General features: G+C 43.7%; 2 protein-coding genes across 3 annotated transcripts in view; both read right to left on the reverse strand.

Annotated features, from left to right (window-relative positions):
• Window positions 1–480: 480 nt before the first annotated feature.
• On the reverse strand, window positions 481–12,237 carry USP50 (ubiquitin specific peptidase 50). The gene is made up of 7 exons (XM_070953863.1): window positions 12,105–12,237; window positions 9,811–10,011; window positions 7,411–7,606; window positions 4,177–4,383; window positions 2,991–3,133; window positions 1,724–1,856; window positions 481–900 (listed from the first exon to the last, which is right to left on the reverse strand). The coding sequence occupies exons 1-7, from the start codon at window positions 12,155–12,157 to the stop codon at window positions 709–711; spliced, it is 1,125 nt and encodes a 374-aa protein (XP_070809964.1). The 5' UTR covers window positions 12,158–12,237; the 3' UTR covers window positions 481–708.
• Window positions 12,238–12,941: 704 nt separating this feature from the next.
• TRPM7 (transient receptor potential cation channel subfamily M member 7) overlaps window positions 12,942–19,249 on the reverse strand; it is a 64,557-nt gene continuing 58,249 nt past the window's right edge. For both annotated transcript variants that reach the window (XM_070953694.1, XM_070953693.1), the window contains exons 36-40: window positions 18,181–18,263; window positions 17,205–17,410; window positions 16,077–16,128; window positions 15,880–15,986; window positions 12,942–14,896 (exon numbers count right to left, since the gene is read on the reverse strand). In XM_070953694.1, coding sequence (XP_070809795.1) covers window positions 14,766–14,896; window positions 15,880–15,986; window positions 16,077–16,128; window positions 17,205–17,410; window positions 18,181–18,263 — 579 coding nt within the window. In that variant the 3' untranslated portion in view covers window positions 12,942–14,765. The remainder of the gene's footprint in view (window positions 14,897–15,879; window positions 15,987–16,076; window positions 16,129–17,204; window positions 17,411–18,180; window positions 18,264–19,249) is intronic.

Here is a 19,249-nt window from a genome sequence, read left to right on the forward strand (position 1 = left end):
AGGTGGTCCCTATTTTTCTACTTGCATTTTTTGCGTGCTTTCGAACTGCTAGGTTGGCAGAAGCTGGGACAAGTAACGGGAGCTCACTCCGTTACACGGCACTAGGGATTTGAACTGCTGAACTGCTGACCTTTCGATCGACAAGCACAGCGTCTTAGCCATTGAGCCACCACGTTGATGTGAGCAAAGGCAGAGCCCAAGATCGTTGGAATATTGCATTTAAAGAAGCATGAATTTTGGAACGAGGGGGGGGAGGTTGTTACTCTTTCTTAACTAATGTCTGCTCCGGGAATGCTTTTGTGAGGATGTGGTTGCGATTTATTAAATAGTACACAATTATTTTTTTTATCAGAAGACTGCCGAACGTTTCTGAGCTTCACTCGGCAATGTATGACCCGTTCAGAATCATAATCGGGAGGAGGAGGAGGAAGAGGCATCTAGTTCTCGGTGAATGCTGCAATAATAATGATCACTCAAGCCTGGCTGTCCGAGAAGAGTTTATTTAACTGCTGGTGTTGTGTCACACTCTGCGTAAGGCTTGCCAAGTAGCGTTCTTTCCCACTGAAAGAAAGTGGCTTGGAAGGGCCAGCTTCTACGTCACTCCATCAGTACAATCCAAAGACACGGGGAAATGCAGTTGTTCCTTGAACGACAACCGAAGCGTGGCTTCGGTTCAGTGTAGCTCCTGGAACCTACGACTTGGTTCTCCTAGACGTTTTGGTTCTTTACGGGCGCAGAGAAAGCCTGACTGCTATAAAACAGGAGGTAGGCGGCAGATGTTTGCACGGAGGATTCTGGGATCTCGTTGATCTGGGAATCGTCAAAGTTGTACCAATTCTGGCTGAGGGTATGTCTGCAGAACGCAGTGTAATGGCCACCGTCCAGATCTCCAAAATGGTTCTGCAAACAATAGCAACGCATTTCAAGTTGACCAAGAAAGCACCTCATACAAGCCACTCATGACAGCATATGGGCCTCATATCCTAGTTTAATAATCACTGTAATTTTTGGAGGGAGGTGGCTTTGAGAATCGGTAAACAAAATGGAGATTTGCTTCTGACTCCCCGGTCCTAACAATGTCCATTCTTCAACATGTACAGGTAGTCCTCAACAACAGTTCATCTAGTGACCATTCAAAATACAATCATCGTCATTTAGTGACCCCATAATCCCTTGGGGGATGGAGTCTGGGCAACTGAATGGAGCTAGCAGAATGTTTTAATGGCCGGATGCCTTTCCTGTCGCCAATGCAGAGTTTTGTTCAGCAGATATATTCTCATTGTGCCCAGAGAGAGAAATATCTGCTTCTACCTAGGATCGAATTCACAGCCTCCTGATTGTGAGGCGAGAGCTCCACCTCTAGGCCACCGCACCACTCATCATTCAAAGATAAAATGGCACTGACTTATGACCATTTTTACAGTTACGACCTTTGAAGCGTCCCCATGATCATGTGATCAAAATTCAGATGCTTGACAACTGACTCAAAACTATTGGTTGCATCAATTGACGAAGCTTGTTGAAAATCTAACTCCTCACAACAGCATTATATGTTCATCCTTTCTAATTACAGAATAGAATCATTTTACTGAACTCCGTTTTCTTACTGTCCATTCATTCATACTTATCCCATTTTTATTATCTTTAGGAAGTGAACATTCCTGCATACGGATAACTGAAATGTTATCCTGGAAGAATTCTAGAATCATCTATTGTCACTTACCACTACAGCAAATAAGTTGTATTTTGGGTTTTTCCGAAAAAGTGGATATATATAAGGAGACAAATCCAGGTTATTTAAAGGATAGTAGATGTCGGTTTTAAGTTTCTTTTTGTAACTGCCTTGACAATCAAATCTGAAAAGAAAGTATGATCTTTATCAATAGTACAATAGAAATGGTTTTTGAGTCATCTTGGTACATTGTTTAGAGTCAAATTTATAATAAACACGAGACCAAACTAGCATCTAGTTCTGTTTTAATATATTTCATAGCTGAGTGCAGAAAATGAATTAACAAAAAACACTGGGTATACGAGCATGAGGAGTTTGAATTGTTGTCTCTGTCAGAAATGGAAGCAGCTCCTAACCTCTCAAATAAAATACAGTGAGAGAAATATCAAGATGGATGCTCCATCTCTGGAGGTTTTAAAGAAGAGATTGGACAACCATTTGTCTAAAATGGTATAGGGCAGTGATGGCTAACCTTTTTGCCGTCGCGTGCCAAAAGCGCGGGGGGGTCATGCGTGTGTGTGCCCACGCCCATAATTTAATCCCCCCCCAACCCGCACTTCTCCGCAGGTGCGTGAGACTCCCCTGTGCATGCATGCACGACACCCCACACACACACTGCACCCCGTTTTGGGCCTAGCAGGCCTCCCTGAAGCCTCCATAGGCCCATTTTTCACTCTCCCCAGGCTCCAGAGGTTTTGCTGGAGCCTAGGGAGGGCAAAAACGGTCTCCCCCACTCCTTCGGAGGCACTCCGGAGGCCGAAAATGCCCTCCTGGAGCCTCCACGCGAACCCTGTACTTACCTGGCATCCAAAACGGGCTGCATGGAGACTCCTGGGAGGGGAGGGGCGTCGGCGGCGGGGCCAACCAAAAAATCAGCTGGCCGGCACATGGGCATGCGCGTTGGAGCTGAGCTAGGGCAACAGCTTGGATGCATGCAGATATGGCTCCATGTGCCACCTGTGGCACGCATGCCATAGGTTCGCCATCCCCAGTATAGGGTCTCCTACTTGAGCAGGGGGTTAGTCTAGAAGACCTCCAGGGTCCCTTCCAAGTCTATTAAGTGCAGAAATCTCCCCTTAATCTGGTTTTTTTAAACTGATTTAATGAGATTCGATTTTTGTTCTGTTAAATTGCCAACACCTGCCTAACTAGTCAAACTGTGCCACTGAAATACACCTTCCTTTCAGCATCTGTAAGCAATTCACTACAGCAGAACGGATGTTGTGCAAGTCAACCCATGAAGAAAAATACGCCTAACCTCTTTAAGTGGAAGATGACCATCTTGGGTGACTTGGCTATGCTGGCTTTCACCGCCGCATCTGTTTTTATCCCACAGCAGGAGCAGTTGATCTGGTTGTTCCAGGTCAACACGTCCTGCTGAAAGAAGCAATCAAGGCATTCCTGAAGGAGAAGAAGAAGAAGAAGAAGAGGAAGAAGAAGAGGAAGAGGAGAAGGAGGAGGAGGAGGAGGAGGAGGAGGAGGAGGAGGAGGAGGCGGAAGAAGAAGAAGAAGAAGAAGGAGAAGGAGAAGGAGAAGGAGAAGGAGAAGGAGAAGAAGAAGAAGAAGAAGAAGAAGAAGAAGAAGAAGAAGAAGAAGAAGAAGAAGAAGAAGAAGAAGAAGAAGAAGAAGAAGAAGAAGAAGAAGAAGAAGAAGAAGAGAAGTTTGGGAAAGAGGCATAATTAAGTACACCACAAGTAACAAGTAATTAAGTAACAAGTAAAAAAACAGTAATTAAGTAATTAAATAACACCACAAGTAGGCAATATTTATCTAGTCAGTGGACATAGCTGAAGCCTCCAGAGGTGGGCTGCTGCCAGTTCAGACTGGTTCGGGTAGTTGTAACTCGCGGGTGGGCCTGCTCACCTACCCCAACACTATTCCAACCTATATTGCTGTGTTTTTGAAGCCGCGCACCAGTGGTGGTATTCAGTCGGTTCTATCCGGTTCGGGCAAACCAGTAGCGGAGACTGCTCATCTCCGTTTCAAAGCTGAAGAGCCAGCACTTTTCCGAAGACATCTCCGTGGTCATGTGGCCGGCGTGACTGAACGCCAAAGGTGCACGGAACGCTGTTACCTTCCCACCAAAGGTGGTCCCTATTTTTCTACTTGCATTTTTTACGTGCTTTCCAACTGCTAGGTTGGCAGAAGCTGGGACAAGTAACAGGAGCTCACCCCGTTACACGGCACTAGGGATTCGAACCGCTGAACTGCCGACCTTTCGATCAACAACCTCAGCGTCTTAGCCACTGTGCCACTGCATCCCTCTGATCTTCATAGATCAGGTTAAAAGAGTAATTTTAAAAATTAATCAAGTACCAACAATAATGTGACATACAAAACACCTGCGCTACACTAATCCATTAGATTACAACATATGGGATCTGTTAAAAAAAAAAAAAAGAACTGAATAGGGACGGTTTCCATCCCTACAGAAAAGCCGATACCTCAAGTGAGCATTCCGATTCATAAGGTATCGGTAGAGATAGCACAGTAAAGATCTCCGTTTTGTAAGTAGTAGTTTGACATTCCAAACACATGATATCATAGCTAAGATGTCCTTCAAAAAGTCGGGTGATAATGGAGCAATCGCTAAGGCAACTCCTGGATTCCCAAGCAGTCGATGAGCTTCCCTGGTTTTTTTTCTTATTTGTCTACGGAAGAGAAAAAGGAGCCATGATATGGGAAAGTTAGACAATTTCCATCAGGCGCGAAAGACCAGGTCAACCCGTGAAGGTTCAATTAAACCGATTTATTGCTACTCATGCCTGTTCACAGGAATGTCTACGGAGACTTTCAACCATCCAGGTCATGGTTGTCCCAAAGGTGCTTCTTCAAGAGACAACTGGACATAAACCCTTCCATTCCCCACCATCCAAGTCAGAGCTGAAGAAGCTTCCTGGATGAGAAGCAAAACGTCTTCAAAGAAAAAACAGAAAGTCCAGTTGCCTCTTGAAAAAAGCACCTTCGGGATATGCATAGGAATCTTCTCAACTAATGGTTAGCAAGTGCTTAGAGCTAGATAAGGGCCAATGGAATTCTAGAGGGGTTGGACTTAATTCGCTTGTGGCTATGTAGAGATTCTAGTGATCCTTCTTTTAACTCCGCCCCCAGCTTCTGCTATTTCTCCTATAATTTCTTTCTTGCTACTGTACCAATTCAAAGCTAAACATTTTTATGTTTTCATCCCCAAATGCGGATTTAAAAAAACAACAACCCTGTAATAATACATTTCAGATTCACCATTATCATTTCACAATGACTTCAGCTAAAAGCCATGGACTAGGAGTGGGGAAACCTGAGTTCTAAACCTGCATTGGGCATGGAAACCAACTTGGGGGTGGGGGGCTCTCTCAGTCCTACGAAGAAAGCAATGGCAAATCACTTCCAAAAGTATTTCCTAGAAACTCCCACCTCCAGGAGTCAAAAATTAATTTTGAACAAACCCAAACCACCCAATGTGTTAAATACGCATATATTGACACCCACAATTTGAAATGTGAAATACCCTACAGATTAAGAGGGGGGGGAAATGCTATCTCCATTTCCCACAAAGAAGGATTAAAATCTCCATTTGGAAATACGTTAGAATAGAATAACAGAGTTGGAAGCAGTGGTGGGATTCAGCCAGTTCGCACCACTTCGGGAGAACCGGTTGTTAACTTTCTGAGCAGTTTGGCGAACTGGTTGTTGGAAGAAATCATTAGGGCAGAGAACCAGTTGTTAAATTACTTGAATCCCATCATTGGTTGGAAGGGATCTTGGAGATCTTCTAGTCCAACCGCCTGCTTAGACAGGAAACCCTACACCACTTCAGACAAATGGTTATCCAACATCTTCTTAAAAACTTCCAGTGTTGGAGCCTTCACAACTTCTGGAGGCAAGTTGTTCCACTGATTAATTGTTCTCACTGTCAGGAAATTTCTCCTTAGTTCTAAGTTGCTTCTTTCTTTGCTTAGTTTCCACCCATTGCTTCTTGTCCTACCCTCAGGTGCTTTGGAGGATAGCTTGACTTCTTTGTGGCAGCCCCTGAGATATTGGAACACTGTTCTCATGTCTCCTCTAGTCCTTCTTTTCCTTAAACTAGACATACCCAGTTCCTGCAACCGTTCTTCATATGTTTTAGCCTCCAGTCCCCTAATCCTCTTTGTTGCTCTTCTCTGCACTCTTTCTGGAGTCTCCACATCTTTTTTACATCGTGGCGACCAAAATTGAATGCAGTATTCCAAGTGTGGCCTTTCCAAGGCCTTATAAAGTGGTATTAACACTTCACGTGATCTTGATTCTATCCTTCTGTTTATGCAGCCTAGAACTGTGTTGGCTTTTTTGGCAGCTGCTGCACACTGCTGGCTCATATTTAAGGATATGATTCTTAAGTTAGGAACAGATTCAAAATATGGCATGGCATATACTTCAGTAGATGGTTTTAGACCTACAACAAATTTATTTATTATTTATTTATTATTGCGATTTATATGCCGCCTTTCTCCCGAGGGACTCAGGGTGGCTTACAAAAATAACAATTTCCAATACAAATCACAATAAAATTAAAATCAACAGCCCAATTAAAACAATTTAAAATTATAATAATGTACACCCAAAACAGATCAGTTGAGTTGGTTGGCTGGCTGTTAAAAGTTATATTTTCTGACATTGTTTTTCTTTTCTTTCTTTCTTTCTTTTGATTGGTTCTTTAAACATAATTCCAAATCACAACATTACACGGATAAGCCCTGAGCATGTAATATCAGCATGCACGAATTATGGATACATTACACAATTTCAGCATGTACGTTCAAAAGCAGATAAACTGTAGTTTAGGATGCCTTCAAACTATGACTGAAACTAACGTCGAATGAGAATTGGCAACCCTGTATTTACAAACCTGTAGCTTGTAAAAAAAAAAAAAACATACTTTCATCTGCTCAACTCGTGACTCAGCAAAACAGGACTGGCTGAGAAACAGAAATTAAAAGAGGAGAGTAGAAAGAATTCGAAGTTTGGTATCCTAGTACTAAAACCAAAAGATATCCAGTGTTCATTATACCCGATTGTGCTGATCAGTATTCTGCAGCTACCCCGTTTCCCCGAAAATAAGACCCAATTGGAAAATAAGTCCTAGCATGATTTTTCAGGATGCTCGTAATATAAGCCCTACCCCCCTCAAATAAGCCCCCGTTAAGATTGTCAGCCAGATAGATGCATTTAGTACCGTATTTCCCCTAAAATAAGACTTAACCAGAAAATAAGCCCTAATGCGTCTTTTGGAGCAAAAATTAATAGAAGACCTGGCCTTATTTTGGGGGAAACAGGGTAGATTTACAAACTTTTTCCAAGCCTGGTGGCATAGCAGACTAACAGCCTGTTAATAACATTCAGCTGCCTGCAATTACTGCAATTACTGCAAGTTCGAATCTCCCCAGGCTCAAGGTTGACTCAGCCTTCCATCCTTTCTAAGTTAGGTAAATTGAGGACCCAGTTATGGGGGCAATAAGCTGACTTTGTATAAATATATACAAAAGTATGAAGGCTATTGCTTAACGCATTGTAAGCCGCCCTGAGTCTCCGGAGAAGGGCGACATATAAATCAAATTAATAAAAAAAAAAAAAAAAAAGCCAGGCATGTTACATAATCCCTCCTTCAATGCCACCTAACTTCATAAATGATGAAAACGGTTTACCTTTTTGAGAGCTTCATGCAGTTCATTCAAGACATATATCAGAAACTCTTGAGCGTCCTGCTGCGTTTTCTTGATGAAAGCAGGGTATCGCTCACCGATCACCAATCTAAAGACCTCGGGAGAGACGCAGTCAAAGTCCCCAAGCCACATATCGTTCATCAGGTAGGCAAAGGCTGTTGCAATCTCTCCATTCTCCCTTAGAGGAGAACATATAAGAACATGAGAAGATTATTCGCACCCTGCTGGATCAAATCTTGGCTCATCTTCACCAGCAGTATAGAGGCCTGCAACCTTAAACACTCAAAGAGCCATTTGGACCCGTTTCCCACAGAAAAGAAAACACCGGGAGCCACAAAACCCTTCCTGTGCCTGACTATTTCCTGAGCAGCCACAAAACTAGCCTATGTAGTTGAATTAAGCATTCTGTTTTCTTCTGAAACTTTTCTTTTCTTGGATTTATCCATGGTTGGCCTACTGGGAGTCGAAAAGCTCAGTAAATCACCTGCCAGTGGATGTCACACATTGGTGGTTGTGATGCATATTTTGAGCAAAAGGGAGCTGCAGTAGAGGGGTGAAAGAGCCACATGCGGCTCCAGAGCTGTAGGTTGCTGACCCCTGATATAGAACAATAGAAGGAATGAGCTGGAAGGGATCTTGGAGGTCTTTTAGTCCAGTTCCCCATGCAAACTCAAGTGTCAAACTTGATTTCATTGAGGGCCACATCAGGGTCGTCTGATGTCGGGGGCGGGCCGGGATGGGTATGGCCAGGGTGGGCATGGGGAGCTCAACGTCACTCATGTCAGGGGTGCCTATGGTGGCCCAAGCGCTCTGCCAGCGAAAACGGGTTCCTGAGCTCCATTTTTGTCTGTGACAACCTCCTACAGCCTTCTGCCAGTGAAAATGGAGCTCGGGAGGGCCGTGTGTGGCCTTTGCGAGCTCTTTTTTTGCTGGCAGATGCACCGCAGGCCAGTCCTTTGCTGTTTCCAGGGCTGCCCCACAGGCCAGATCTAAGCACCCCACGGGCAGGATCCGGGCCCCCGGGCCTTGAGTTTGGCACCCCTGGTCTAGACTCTTCTTACAAACATCCAGTGATGGAGCACCCATGATTTCTGGAGGCAAGCTGTTCCACTGGTTAGTTGTCCTCACTGGACAATTATGTCTGGACAGTATGTCCTCACTGGGTCAACCACCTACTCAAGGAAACCCATTTGCCTCCCAGCTCATTCACAGGCTCTGCAAATTAGCCTAGACCTCAACTGCTCAAGCAGCTTTGGTCAATTTCTATATTTTCTTTCCTGATTTTTTTTTGTTGCTGTTGTAAAAAATTAGTATGTCTTAATTTTACTGGCATTACCAATTTGAGCACCCCTATTTTCTAGCCTCGTTACAGATCATATTGTAATTTCCACTTATGCTGTAGGGATAAGGCAGATTTCTTTTCTACATTGTTGAATTTTGAAATAGTATGAAATAGCAATTAACTTGGTCATGATACTCCATGCAGTCAGCATTAGCTCAGACTTCCTGGAAAGGAGATGGATCCCTCTGTCTCTATTGAAACCATACATGTGTTGTGGCCCGCCAGTGAGGAGGTTGGGGACGAACAAGGGCCAGTCCTGGAGTCTGGGGAAGGCTCTGCGTCGGAGGCAGAGAGGGGGCCAGGGCCGGATGCCAGTTATCAGCTGCCTTATGAGTCAGACATCAGTGAGGCAGACGAACAGATGGAGCCTGTTTCCAGTGTGCGCATGTGCAGAGTTGCCAGATGAAGGGAACAGCTAAAGAACAAGGGTCAACTAGGGAGTAAGGCCATAGGTGAACGATGAATGGCCCTTCCCAGAGGGAATAAAAGAGGAGGGAAAGGGGAATGGAGTTTGCAGGAGACAATTAGTTCATTACTGCATTCTTCGTGCTGCTGGGAAAGCCTATGTCAGAACAACATGTTAAATATCTTTATATGTCGAGAACCAATGTGACAATTATGCAAAGTGCTTCTTCCTATTAAATCCAGATGTCAAAAGAAGCGTATTACTTTATTTTTAATCAAATTCTCACTGAAGTCCCCCTCTCTGCTTCGAACCACTTTCCTATATCCCTTCAAAGGAGAGATTAGAAAACTCTAAACTCAAACGCTTGCTTGACATAAATTCATGGTCCACACATTCACATCAAAGTGTGTGATTAAAACCTCTTAATAGGGACAGCAGTCTCAAACAGGTGATATAGGTCACCAGGAGTCATTAAAAATATAAAAACACGGAAAGGCCTAAACAAAAAAACAGAGACTTGTGAATTAGTTCTTATGGAACTTTGTGGCTTCAGGGAAAAAGAAATTAACTTTAGCTTCATATTAAAGAGCAATTTCCCAAAGAACATTCTTGCATAACATAGCAATCCACTTACTTGTCTAACGAGGCTATATATTTTCCAGAGAGGAAATATTCCACCAACGGGGATACACTGCAAAGGCACTGAATTACAGCATTCATATAACATGTGTTGCCTAAATTACGTAGGCCGGTAAGTCCTTGGTATTGCGGGTTTGTGTCATCTCTGGATACATCCATAGACTCCTCCGAAGTCTGCCAGGGAAAGGCACCCTTGCTGTATTTCCAAAGCCAAACAATCGTCAAAGGAGTTTTGAGTCCCAGCATGAACAAAAAAAATATTTATTTACAAGAGTTTCCGTTCCAGTTTCTATAAATGAATGAGTTTCCTAGAGAGCCAAACAAGTTTTGTTTTTGGCTCGAGTCCTAACCTGAATAAAATCTTCTATTTACGAGAGTTGTATAAATTAATCAGTCTCCTAGACAACAAGGAACTGAATAATAGGACAAGGAAGTTGCTCGGTTGATACAATAAACACGTGAGAATTAAATGAACCAGTTGGTGCTGAAGTCAAACATGTTCAAAACTGCTCACAATCAACTAGGATTATTATCATTTAGGGGTGGGGGACTTCCAGTTCTCATCCACACAGGGGGAAAAAATTACATATATAATATAAACAACAGACTTTTCCTGGATCGTATCAATCCACAAACTATACAGTAGACATTGCCTAATAATGCTAGCTTGCCTGCCTGCGTTTTAATTTTCCTACCACATTGACTTGTTAAAACCTTTTCAGTTCAGCTTCACAATTTATTTTATTTTTATTTTATTTTTATCATACTTATATGCCGCCCTTCTCCCGAAGGACTCAGGGCGGCTCACAACAGTAAAACAACAAGACAGTAAAATGAATACTAAAATAATCCAATTAAAATCCCCGACAGTTAAAATCCCCGACAGTTAAAATCCCCGACAGTTAAAACTAAAACCCCCAACAGGAAATTTGTTGAAAAAGCCACGTCTTCAGGTCACTGCGGAAAGAGCGGAGGTCGGGGGCCGTCCAGAGCCCAGTGGGTACCTCGTTCCAGAGGGTCGGTGCGGCCACAGAGAACGCCCTCATCCTGGGCGCCAAGAGGTGACATTGTTTATGGGAAATAGTGCAAAATCTGGGTGATTAGGAGTCAACATCAGAAAACATTAATAAGAGAGATGAAAGGAACCTTGAAGATTTTCTAGTCCAACCCTCTGCTCAAGCAGGGTATACCAGTGATGGCGAACCTTTTCGGCACCAAGTGTCGAAAAGGTTAAATGGAAACATTTTTATTTATTTATTTATTTATTTTAATTTGATTTATATGCCGCCCTTCTCCGGAGACTCAGGGCGGCTTACAATGCGTTAAGCAATAGCCTTCATCCTTTTGTATATTTATACAAAGTCAGCTTATTGCCCCCACAAACTGGGTCCTCAATTTACCCACCTTAGAAAGGATGGAAGGCTGAGTCAACCTTGAGCCTGGGGAGAATTGAACTCGCAGTAATTGCAGGCAGCTGGATGTTAAATGCTGCCTTAGGAGGCATTAGCCTCCTACGCCACTCAGGCTCCTCACACGCGTTCACACTCGTCGGGGCCGTGCTCCGGAAAAGCCGAACTTCCGAGTTCTAGCCTGCATGCGTGCCCAACGATCAGCTGGCTGGCATGTATGCGCAGGCTGGTTTTCGGCACTGCTGCACGCACGAAGGGATCAAGCTCCGGAAAAGCCGAACTTCCGGGTTCTGGCCCGCCAATGAGCTGGCCGGCACGCATGCACAAACCAGTTTTTTTGGCACTGCCACGTGCGCGGACAGCTGATCATTGCGCATGCATGTTGTGCCAGAAACATGGAAGACAAACAGGCAAGGCCGTGCATGCCGGGCAACATGGCTTCACGTGCCACTTTGGGTACGCGTGCTGTAGGACAGCCATTTGTCCAATCTCTCCTTGAAAACCTTCAGTAATGGAGTACCCACAACTTCTGGAAGGAAGCCGTTCACTGATTTAATTGTTCTCACCGTCAGAAAATTTCTCCTTAATTCTTAAGTTGGAGAAGTCCTTAATAAGTTCCCATCTGTTACTTCTTGTCCTGCCTTCAGGTGCTTTGGAGAATAGGATTTTCTCTGGGACAGGTCTTCACATATTGAAAGAGCACTAACATGTGACTCCCTAGTCCATCTCTTTGTGAGACTAGACATACCCAATTCCTGCAATTGTTCAATCTACCTCCCAAAAAAACAAAGGTAAGATTTCTCTATACCCTTCCCTTCATCTCCTAGTCACTAGATAGTACCGTAATTAACTAAGAACCAAAAAAAGAAAAGAAACTCACAGAAGATAATATATATTGAATTCTTCTGGCATATTTGTTGACCTGGAAGCCATCAGCTGGCTTGCAAGGAGACAAAGCGATGCTTGAATTCAAGTTTCAGGGGAGCCAGTTTACCACCTCCTCTTCATTTTGATGCTTGGTTTCGGGGTTTTCCAGTGCAATCAGATGGTTTCATCTTACTCGCAATTCAGGAGGGCCTCCCCCAAATATAAGGGTTTGTCCCTTTGGCTATTTGCACTTCTTCCTGGTGTTTCAATATGGATTCTTCTGGCATCATAAATATACTCTGCCTTGTTGCTAGGCAATGCCATTGGGATATTTCTAACAAAATACAACACCCAGTGATTCCGGAATCCTAATTCACAATTCTACTCAATGGCTTTCCAAGAGCTGAATTGATCTCGTACACAGCATACCTGAACCATGGAGACGTTGGTCCCATGGACCCAAAAAACTTCATCAATACGGCTTTCTCCTTCCAGCAACTTCTTCCAAACAAATGTTCTCCTAAGCAGGCGTTACCTTACTTTGGGCTTTATAGCAAGGCAGAACTTTAGCAAAGAACCTGGAAAAGCTTTAAGCCACTCCTTGTTCCTCCATTAGTAGAAATGGTTTATTGATTTATCAAGAAAGCATAACGAAAAGAACTTCTTGGTTGCTGCACTGGCTTCTGGGACTTAACGCCCTGTTACCTTGAAACTTTTAGCAGTTTTCACTAACCTGCCATGAATGCCCTTCCACTATGGATTACAGAGCCCAAACAATTCCCAAATCAATAAAAAATGTCTTTTCCGTTCCCCTTTCAGGCCGTTCAAATAAGGAAAGAGGTCAGCAGTCTAAACAAGAATAAATTTATTTGGGATTATTTAAAGATTTATTGATATATAAAATGTATACAGTTTAATAGCTTTAATACACTTTTATTTCCTCCCCCAGCGACATAAACCACCATTTAAACAGCTATTGTGTTCGTGCCTTAATGTCTGTATCTATAAGATACACTACAAATTTTTTTAAAAAAAGAATTACTAAGCGTTATGATGCCTTTGAATTAAAAATTACAATTAGTACCTATTTAACAAACAAACAAAAAAAAAAAAACCAAAAAAAAAAAACCTTGCAGCATGAAACTTTAATTGGACAAAGAGGTTCTTGTTGAATTTTCAACAAATTTGGACAGGTAAATTACATTTTATTGGCATAAAGTTGCATTGCAATCTCCCGTACAATACATAATGTAAATTCAACTCTATTTTTTTCTCTCTTTTAAATAAGTCCCATAGATAAAACATAAACGATGCATTCTCACAGAGTATTAAACACAACTGAATGGGGGGTTTTTTGGGGATGTCGCCTAGGTTGTATGGGAACCAGGACACACACTCTCTCTCTTCCAATATATCAAAAGTTGCCAGGCACTGCTGGTTCTCCATTTGCAAGACCTCTAAGTCAACTTGGTTGCTCGCTGGAAGCTGGAACGACACGGACGTAGCAAGAAATCCCCAAGAAGATTCTTTTGTCTGCACCATCTGAGATTTTGGATCTTTCCCAGCACGCTGCAGGGAGGGTGGTAACATTGGAAAACGTCCTAAAAATTCCACGTGTACATTCAGGTTCCGTGTACAGGTTGAGAAGATCTTTGGAAGGCAACGTGAATGAAGCAGCCGGTAGGTTTCAAGAACACCTGTGTTCACTTCACAAAGACGACTTCTTATCCCTAGGCTATTTTCTCTTCTACCACTGTGATTAACCCCCATCCCCCCCCCCTTCCAAATCTCACTTATACTTTTTTCCTACTCGTAGACAGCGCCTTAATAAAATTGAAATGTATATTGGTTTGATTTTTTAAAAAATGGGGGACGGGGGGAATTCATGACACGCAATCCATCCCACACAAACTGGCTCCACGCTTCTGGGGGTGAATCCTGATGCAGGAGACAAGGCCACTGAACATCTGGGGGGGTGGGGGTAGGGGGAAGAGAGAAGGAACCAGAGGTTCAGACACCCCTTGTAGCTCGAAGGTTCACACCCCTTGTAGCTCAAAGCTTACTGGCACAAAGATTGCTATTCTTAGGAGCAGCTCGTTCCCACTCGGGCACATAAAAAACTTACATGGCCCTGTCCAGAGAGCATCTACGGGACCCCCTGAGGCGTGTCAAAGAACCCTTTGGCAATGGAGCAGGGGGTGGGTGGCAGCTCTCTCTCCCATTTCTCTGGTCAGATTGACAGAAACCAGCTGCCAATCACCCAGAACACCTCCTGCCTTAGGACCACTGAAAGCCAAAATGTCATTTGGTCATGGACACATATTGCACTACAGCATGAAGGGGCCGAGAGGGGAGAGAGAGAGAGAGAGAGAGTCCCTCCGCAGACCATAAGATAATAAAATGGACAGTTTATTCCTTCGGCTAAAATGCTTCTTTAAAAAAAAAAAAAGCTACTTCATAAATACTTAATTCAATTCCACCTTGGGAAAAAAGGAACTTGGAAGAATAAATCGACAGCTTGCCAGCTCCTCCTCTGCCGGTTATGCCCATATTTCCACAAGAACCCTTCCCTAAACTACGGGTCAGTTTCCTGGGCCAGAGCCAGCGCAGGGAGAAAGGGGGGGGGGACCTGACGGCCGGTTGCAAACGTTTGGTAAAAAGCCAGGGTGTCATGTTACAACATCAAGTGTCTGGAACCAGTTGAGTTGGATTCTTTGGTGCAGCTCCCGGGCTGAAGAGTCAGCTCTGGAGAATCTTCTTGAGGCAGAAGGATTTTATCAGGGGTGTAGTCATTTCGTTTCAAATCTGCAAAAGAATGACAATAAAAACACAGAGAGTCCCAAAAGTACCTCTCCCCCCCCCCCCCCCCCACAAGAGGCAACTGGACTTTCTGGTTTTTCTTTGAAGACGTTTCACTTCTCATCCAAGAAGCTTCTTCAGCTCTGACCGGATGGAGGGGAATGGAAGGACTGATACTCCTTGCAGATAGCTGGTCCTTTGCATCCTTTGGGATAACCTGTTCTGATCTAGGCTTCCTAAGAGCATGAAGCAGACTCCTTGTCCCGACAAAAAAACCCTTTTTATTAAGTTACTGTGAATTCCTCTCATTCACATCCGGCAAAGTCTTTCAAGGGAGAATTTACAGTCACAGACCTTATCTGGCTTGGAGAGCTGCCAGGCTGATATCTTCAAAACGTGGCAAGGAGTCTCTGAGAGTCACAAACCAATTAAGCAAACTAATTGTCTCCTGCAAACTCCACTCCCCTTTCGCTCCTCTTTATTCCCTCTGGGAGGGGCAATTCGCCATCCACTTGTGGCTTTACTCCTGAGTTGACCCTTGTTCCTTAGCTGTTCCCTTCTCCTTGCAGCTCTCTGCATGCGCACACTGGGAATAGGCTCCAGCTGTTCTACTGCCCCACTGATGTCCAACTCCAAAGGCAGCTAACAACTGTCAGATGGCCCTGGCCCCCTCTCTGCCTCCGACGCAGAGCACTCATCAGAGCCTTCCTGACTCCAGGACTGGCCCATGTTCCTACCCAACCTCCTCACTGTCTCCTGGGAGGGGTGGGGCAGGTGGGGCTAGCCAGGAATGAGATTTGGGGGTTCTCTGAACTGCATAGAATCCTAGCTAGAGGTTGTCCCGAACCCCTGCGAACCCCCAGCAGCCCACCCCTGCCTACCCTCACTCAGAGACTAGTAGCATCCCCAGAGGAGTGACTTTTTTTTCTATATGAAAAAGAATCAATGAGGGAGAAGTTCCTGTCCCTTAAACAGAGTGTCTGGTTTACCTGGAAGCTTAAGTTTCCTACAGCAGGAGTTGCAGTGATGCTTAGCTCTGAAATTCTTAATCGCATCTTCTCCCAAGTTGGCAGGACCAAAGACCATATCGCTTGACCTTGGGAATAAAACAGATTTTCTTTCAAAATTCTTTACGGGCACACGAGGACTTCTGCCTCCTAGGAAGAACAATATTTAGATCACTTACCTTTTTTCTTCAGCTTTTATTACAGAAGGGTCGGTCAGGTTTTCTCCAACACCTTCACAAGAAAGAGCAAAAGTTATCAATGTGATTTGCTGCTCAGAGAAATCTGGGGTCCACAAAAGAGGTAAGGACCAAGCCAAGTACCATATTTAATGTCAAGAAGCACCACTCCGGCCTCTCTTTCTCTCAACTACTGAATAGCAAGTTTCTGCCTAATCATTAAGGTGGTCCTTGATTTACAACAGTTCATTTAGTAACCATTCGAAGTTACAACAGCACTGAAAACGGTGGCTTATGGCCGTTTTTCACACTTACGACCGCTGTAGCATTCCCCACGGACATGTGATCAAAATTCAGACGCTTGGCCACTGGCTCATATTTATGATGGTTTAAAAGATTTGAAGATTTTTTTAAAAAAAAGTAACAATAAAGAGGAAGAAATAAACATTTAATGGAATGAGAAGGAATTAAACTGAGCTGGTGACTGATGGAAGAGCATGGTCTTTCTGTACCAATTTATAAGGCCTTGGAAAGGCCACACTTGGAATATTGCATTCAGTTTTGGTCGCCACGATGGAAGAAAGATGTGGAGACTCTAGAAAGAGAGCAGAGAAAAGCAACAAAGATGATTAAGGGACTGGAGGCTAAAACATAGGAAAAACGGTTGCAGGAACTGGGTATGTCTCTAGTCTGATGAAAAGAAGGACTAGCGGAGACATGATAGCAGTCTTCCAATATCTCAGGGGTTGCCACAAAGAAGAGGGAGTCAAGCTATTCTCCAAAGCACCTGAGGACAGGACAAGAAGCAATGGGTGGAAACCAAACAAGGAGAGAAGCAACTTAGAATTAAGGAGAAATTTCCTGACAGTTAGAACAATTAATCAGTGGAACAGAAGTCGTGAATGCTCCAACACTGGAAGTTTTTAAGAAGATGTTGGATAACCATTTGTCTGAAGTGGTGTAGGGTTTCCTGCCTGGGCAGGGGGTTGGACTAGATGACCTCCAAGGTCCCTTCCAACTCAACTCAACTCAACTCAACTCAACTCAACTCAACTCTCACCCCACCCCACCCCACTCCATTCCATTCCATTCTATTCTATTCAAAGCTACAAGGAACAAATCTCCACCTACCTTGCAGATCCAGGACCAACAGCTCTCCTCGTGTGTATTCATATGTCCAATGGCTGAAAGCCAGCATGACCTCCTCCAGCATGTTGGTTGGAATGATTTCGTCTCCGTTGTTGTTGTTGTACTTCCTGAATTCTCCAGTCATGCATTCTTCAACCGCAAACCACTGCCCAGCTGAGTGGCAATACAAGAGGAAAACTTCCAAGAACCTTGGGAGGAAACATTGTAAGTAGTTGAGAGAGAAGCTCATTTCCCCCCCCCCCCCGCCGCCCCCTTACATACACACACAAAAAAAGGGGGTGTCACACATCCAAATCCTCCTTAATACATTATTTATTTGTTTAATATCTAGGAATATTAAATTAGTTCTTTGGGTATATTTTTATAGAAATCTGTTCTTTTGTTTCTGCGTGTGCGCACACACACACACACACACACACACACACACACACACACACACACACATGCAAAAGCTGACAGCAGCAGTTATTGTAGATCAGTGTAGTCTACTGTTTTCTGCACCCAAGTGTTGTAAATCAGAGGTCCAGGCTTTTGCTCTGATCAAAGATGTCTCTCCCACTCTCGCAGAGAGCTTTATTTTTTATACAGTTTTACACAGGCAGATAAAAAGGCAGGACAGCAACAGTGTTCTAATTGGTAGAAACTATTCACCCCCTCTTAAGATGCCATCTTCTGAAGGTGAGATGAGATAATCCAGATCAGAGCCAAAATGAGATCATAGAAGCAGGCAAGACCCACAGCGCATGAGCTAAGGCAAGTGTGCTGCTCAAAGCTTGGCACCATGACCCCTGACCTACCTCTACACCCAAGTAAACAATTTCCTACATCTAGAAAGCAAGCATTAAATCCACAACCTCTGCCACACAGATTAAGGAAAACCCACATAGTACTTGGGTAATTTGGTCTAGAAATGAAAATAGGAGGGCTTTGAACCCCGAGAAGACATTGCAAGGTTTACCTTGGAGAGTATGGAATCGATTTGGGCTTCATCTGATTGAAGGCAAAAGTGAGCTTCTGTGCAGCCCGTTGCTGCTGAATTTCCTAGGCGGGATAAGAAATCCACTTTTGTAACACATCAAAAACTCCCAATTATATTGAAATCTTGAACAGACGTTTTCTGCGCCACATGTTCATGGAACGTGTATATACCGTACTTTTCGGACTATAAGACGCACCGGAGTATAAGACGCAGCTTAGTTTTGGGGGAGGAAAAATAGGGGTGGGGGGAAATCTGCCTATCAGGTATTCATCTGGCTAGCATCCTTAGTTTGGTCAGCTTCAGCACATTAGTTTGCTGGTTTTTTATCCCCTGCTTGGGGATAAAAAACAGCTTCTAAAGCACAACTGATCTTTGGAGAGAGAAGCAATTAGAAAAGCAGGCAAACCACGGAGATCGCTTCACTCGCTAACGCCTCCTTAGGGCTGAAAAAAAAACTTCACACCTGAGAGTCGGAGGGAGCAGGCAAAACACGGAAGATCGCTTCACTGAAAAAAAACTTCTAAAGCACAGCTGAGAGTCGGAGGTAGATCGCTTCACTCCTAGCACCTTGTTAGGGCTGAAAAAAAGCTTTGAAAAAACTACATTCGGAGTATAAGACTCACCCAAATTTTCAGCCTCTTTTAGGAGGGAAAAAAGTGCGTCTTATACGCCGAAAAATACGATAATATAAACATCTGTGTGTGATGACACAATTTAGCTACATTTGTCATTGCGAACTTGAAAGCAGCTACAAGTAGCTTTGTTAATTTGAAAAAAAAAAAAACTTCTAGAACCATCCTGTAAGATTATAGGTAGTCCTCGACTTACAACCGTTTGTTTAGGGACCGTTCAAAGTTACAACGGCATTGAAAAAAACGATTGGACACCTGATCAATATTTGGATGGCTGGTAACTGGCATGTGCAACTTATGATGATTGCAGTCTCCCCGGGTCATGTGATCCCCTTTTGCGGCTTTCTGACAAGCGAAGTCCATGGGGAGCCCAGATTCACTTAACAGCCGTGGTACTAATTTATCAACTGCAGTGA

This window comes from Pituophis catenifer, unplaced genomic scaffold, assembly GCF_029215685.1.
Source record: "Pituophis catenifer annectens isolate HBS135680 unplaced genomic scaffold, rPitCat1.0.hap2 SCAF_14, whole genome shotgun sequence".
Taxonomy (NCBI): domain Eukaryota; kingdom Metazoa; phylum Chordata; class Lepidosauria; order Squamata; family Colubridae; genus Pituophis; species Pituophis catenifer.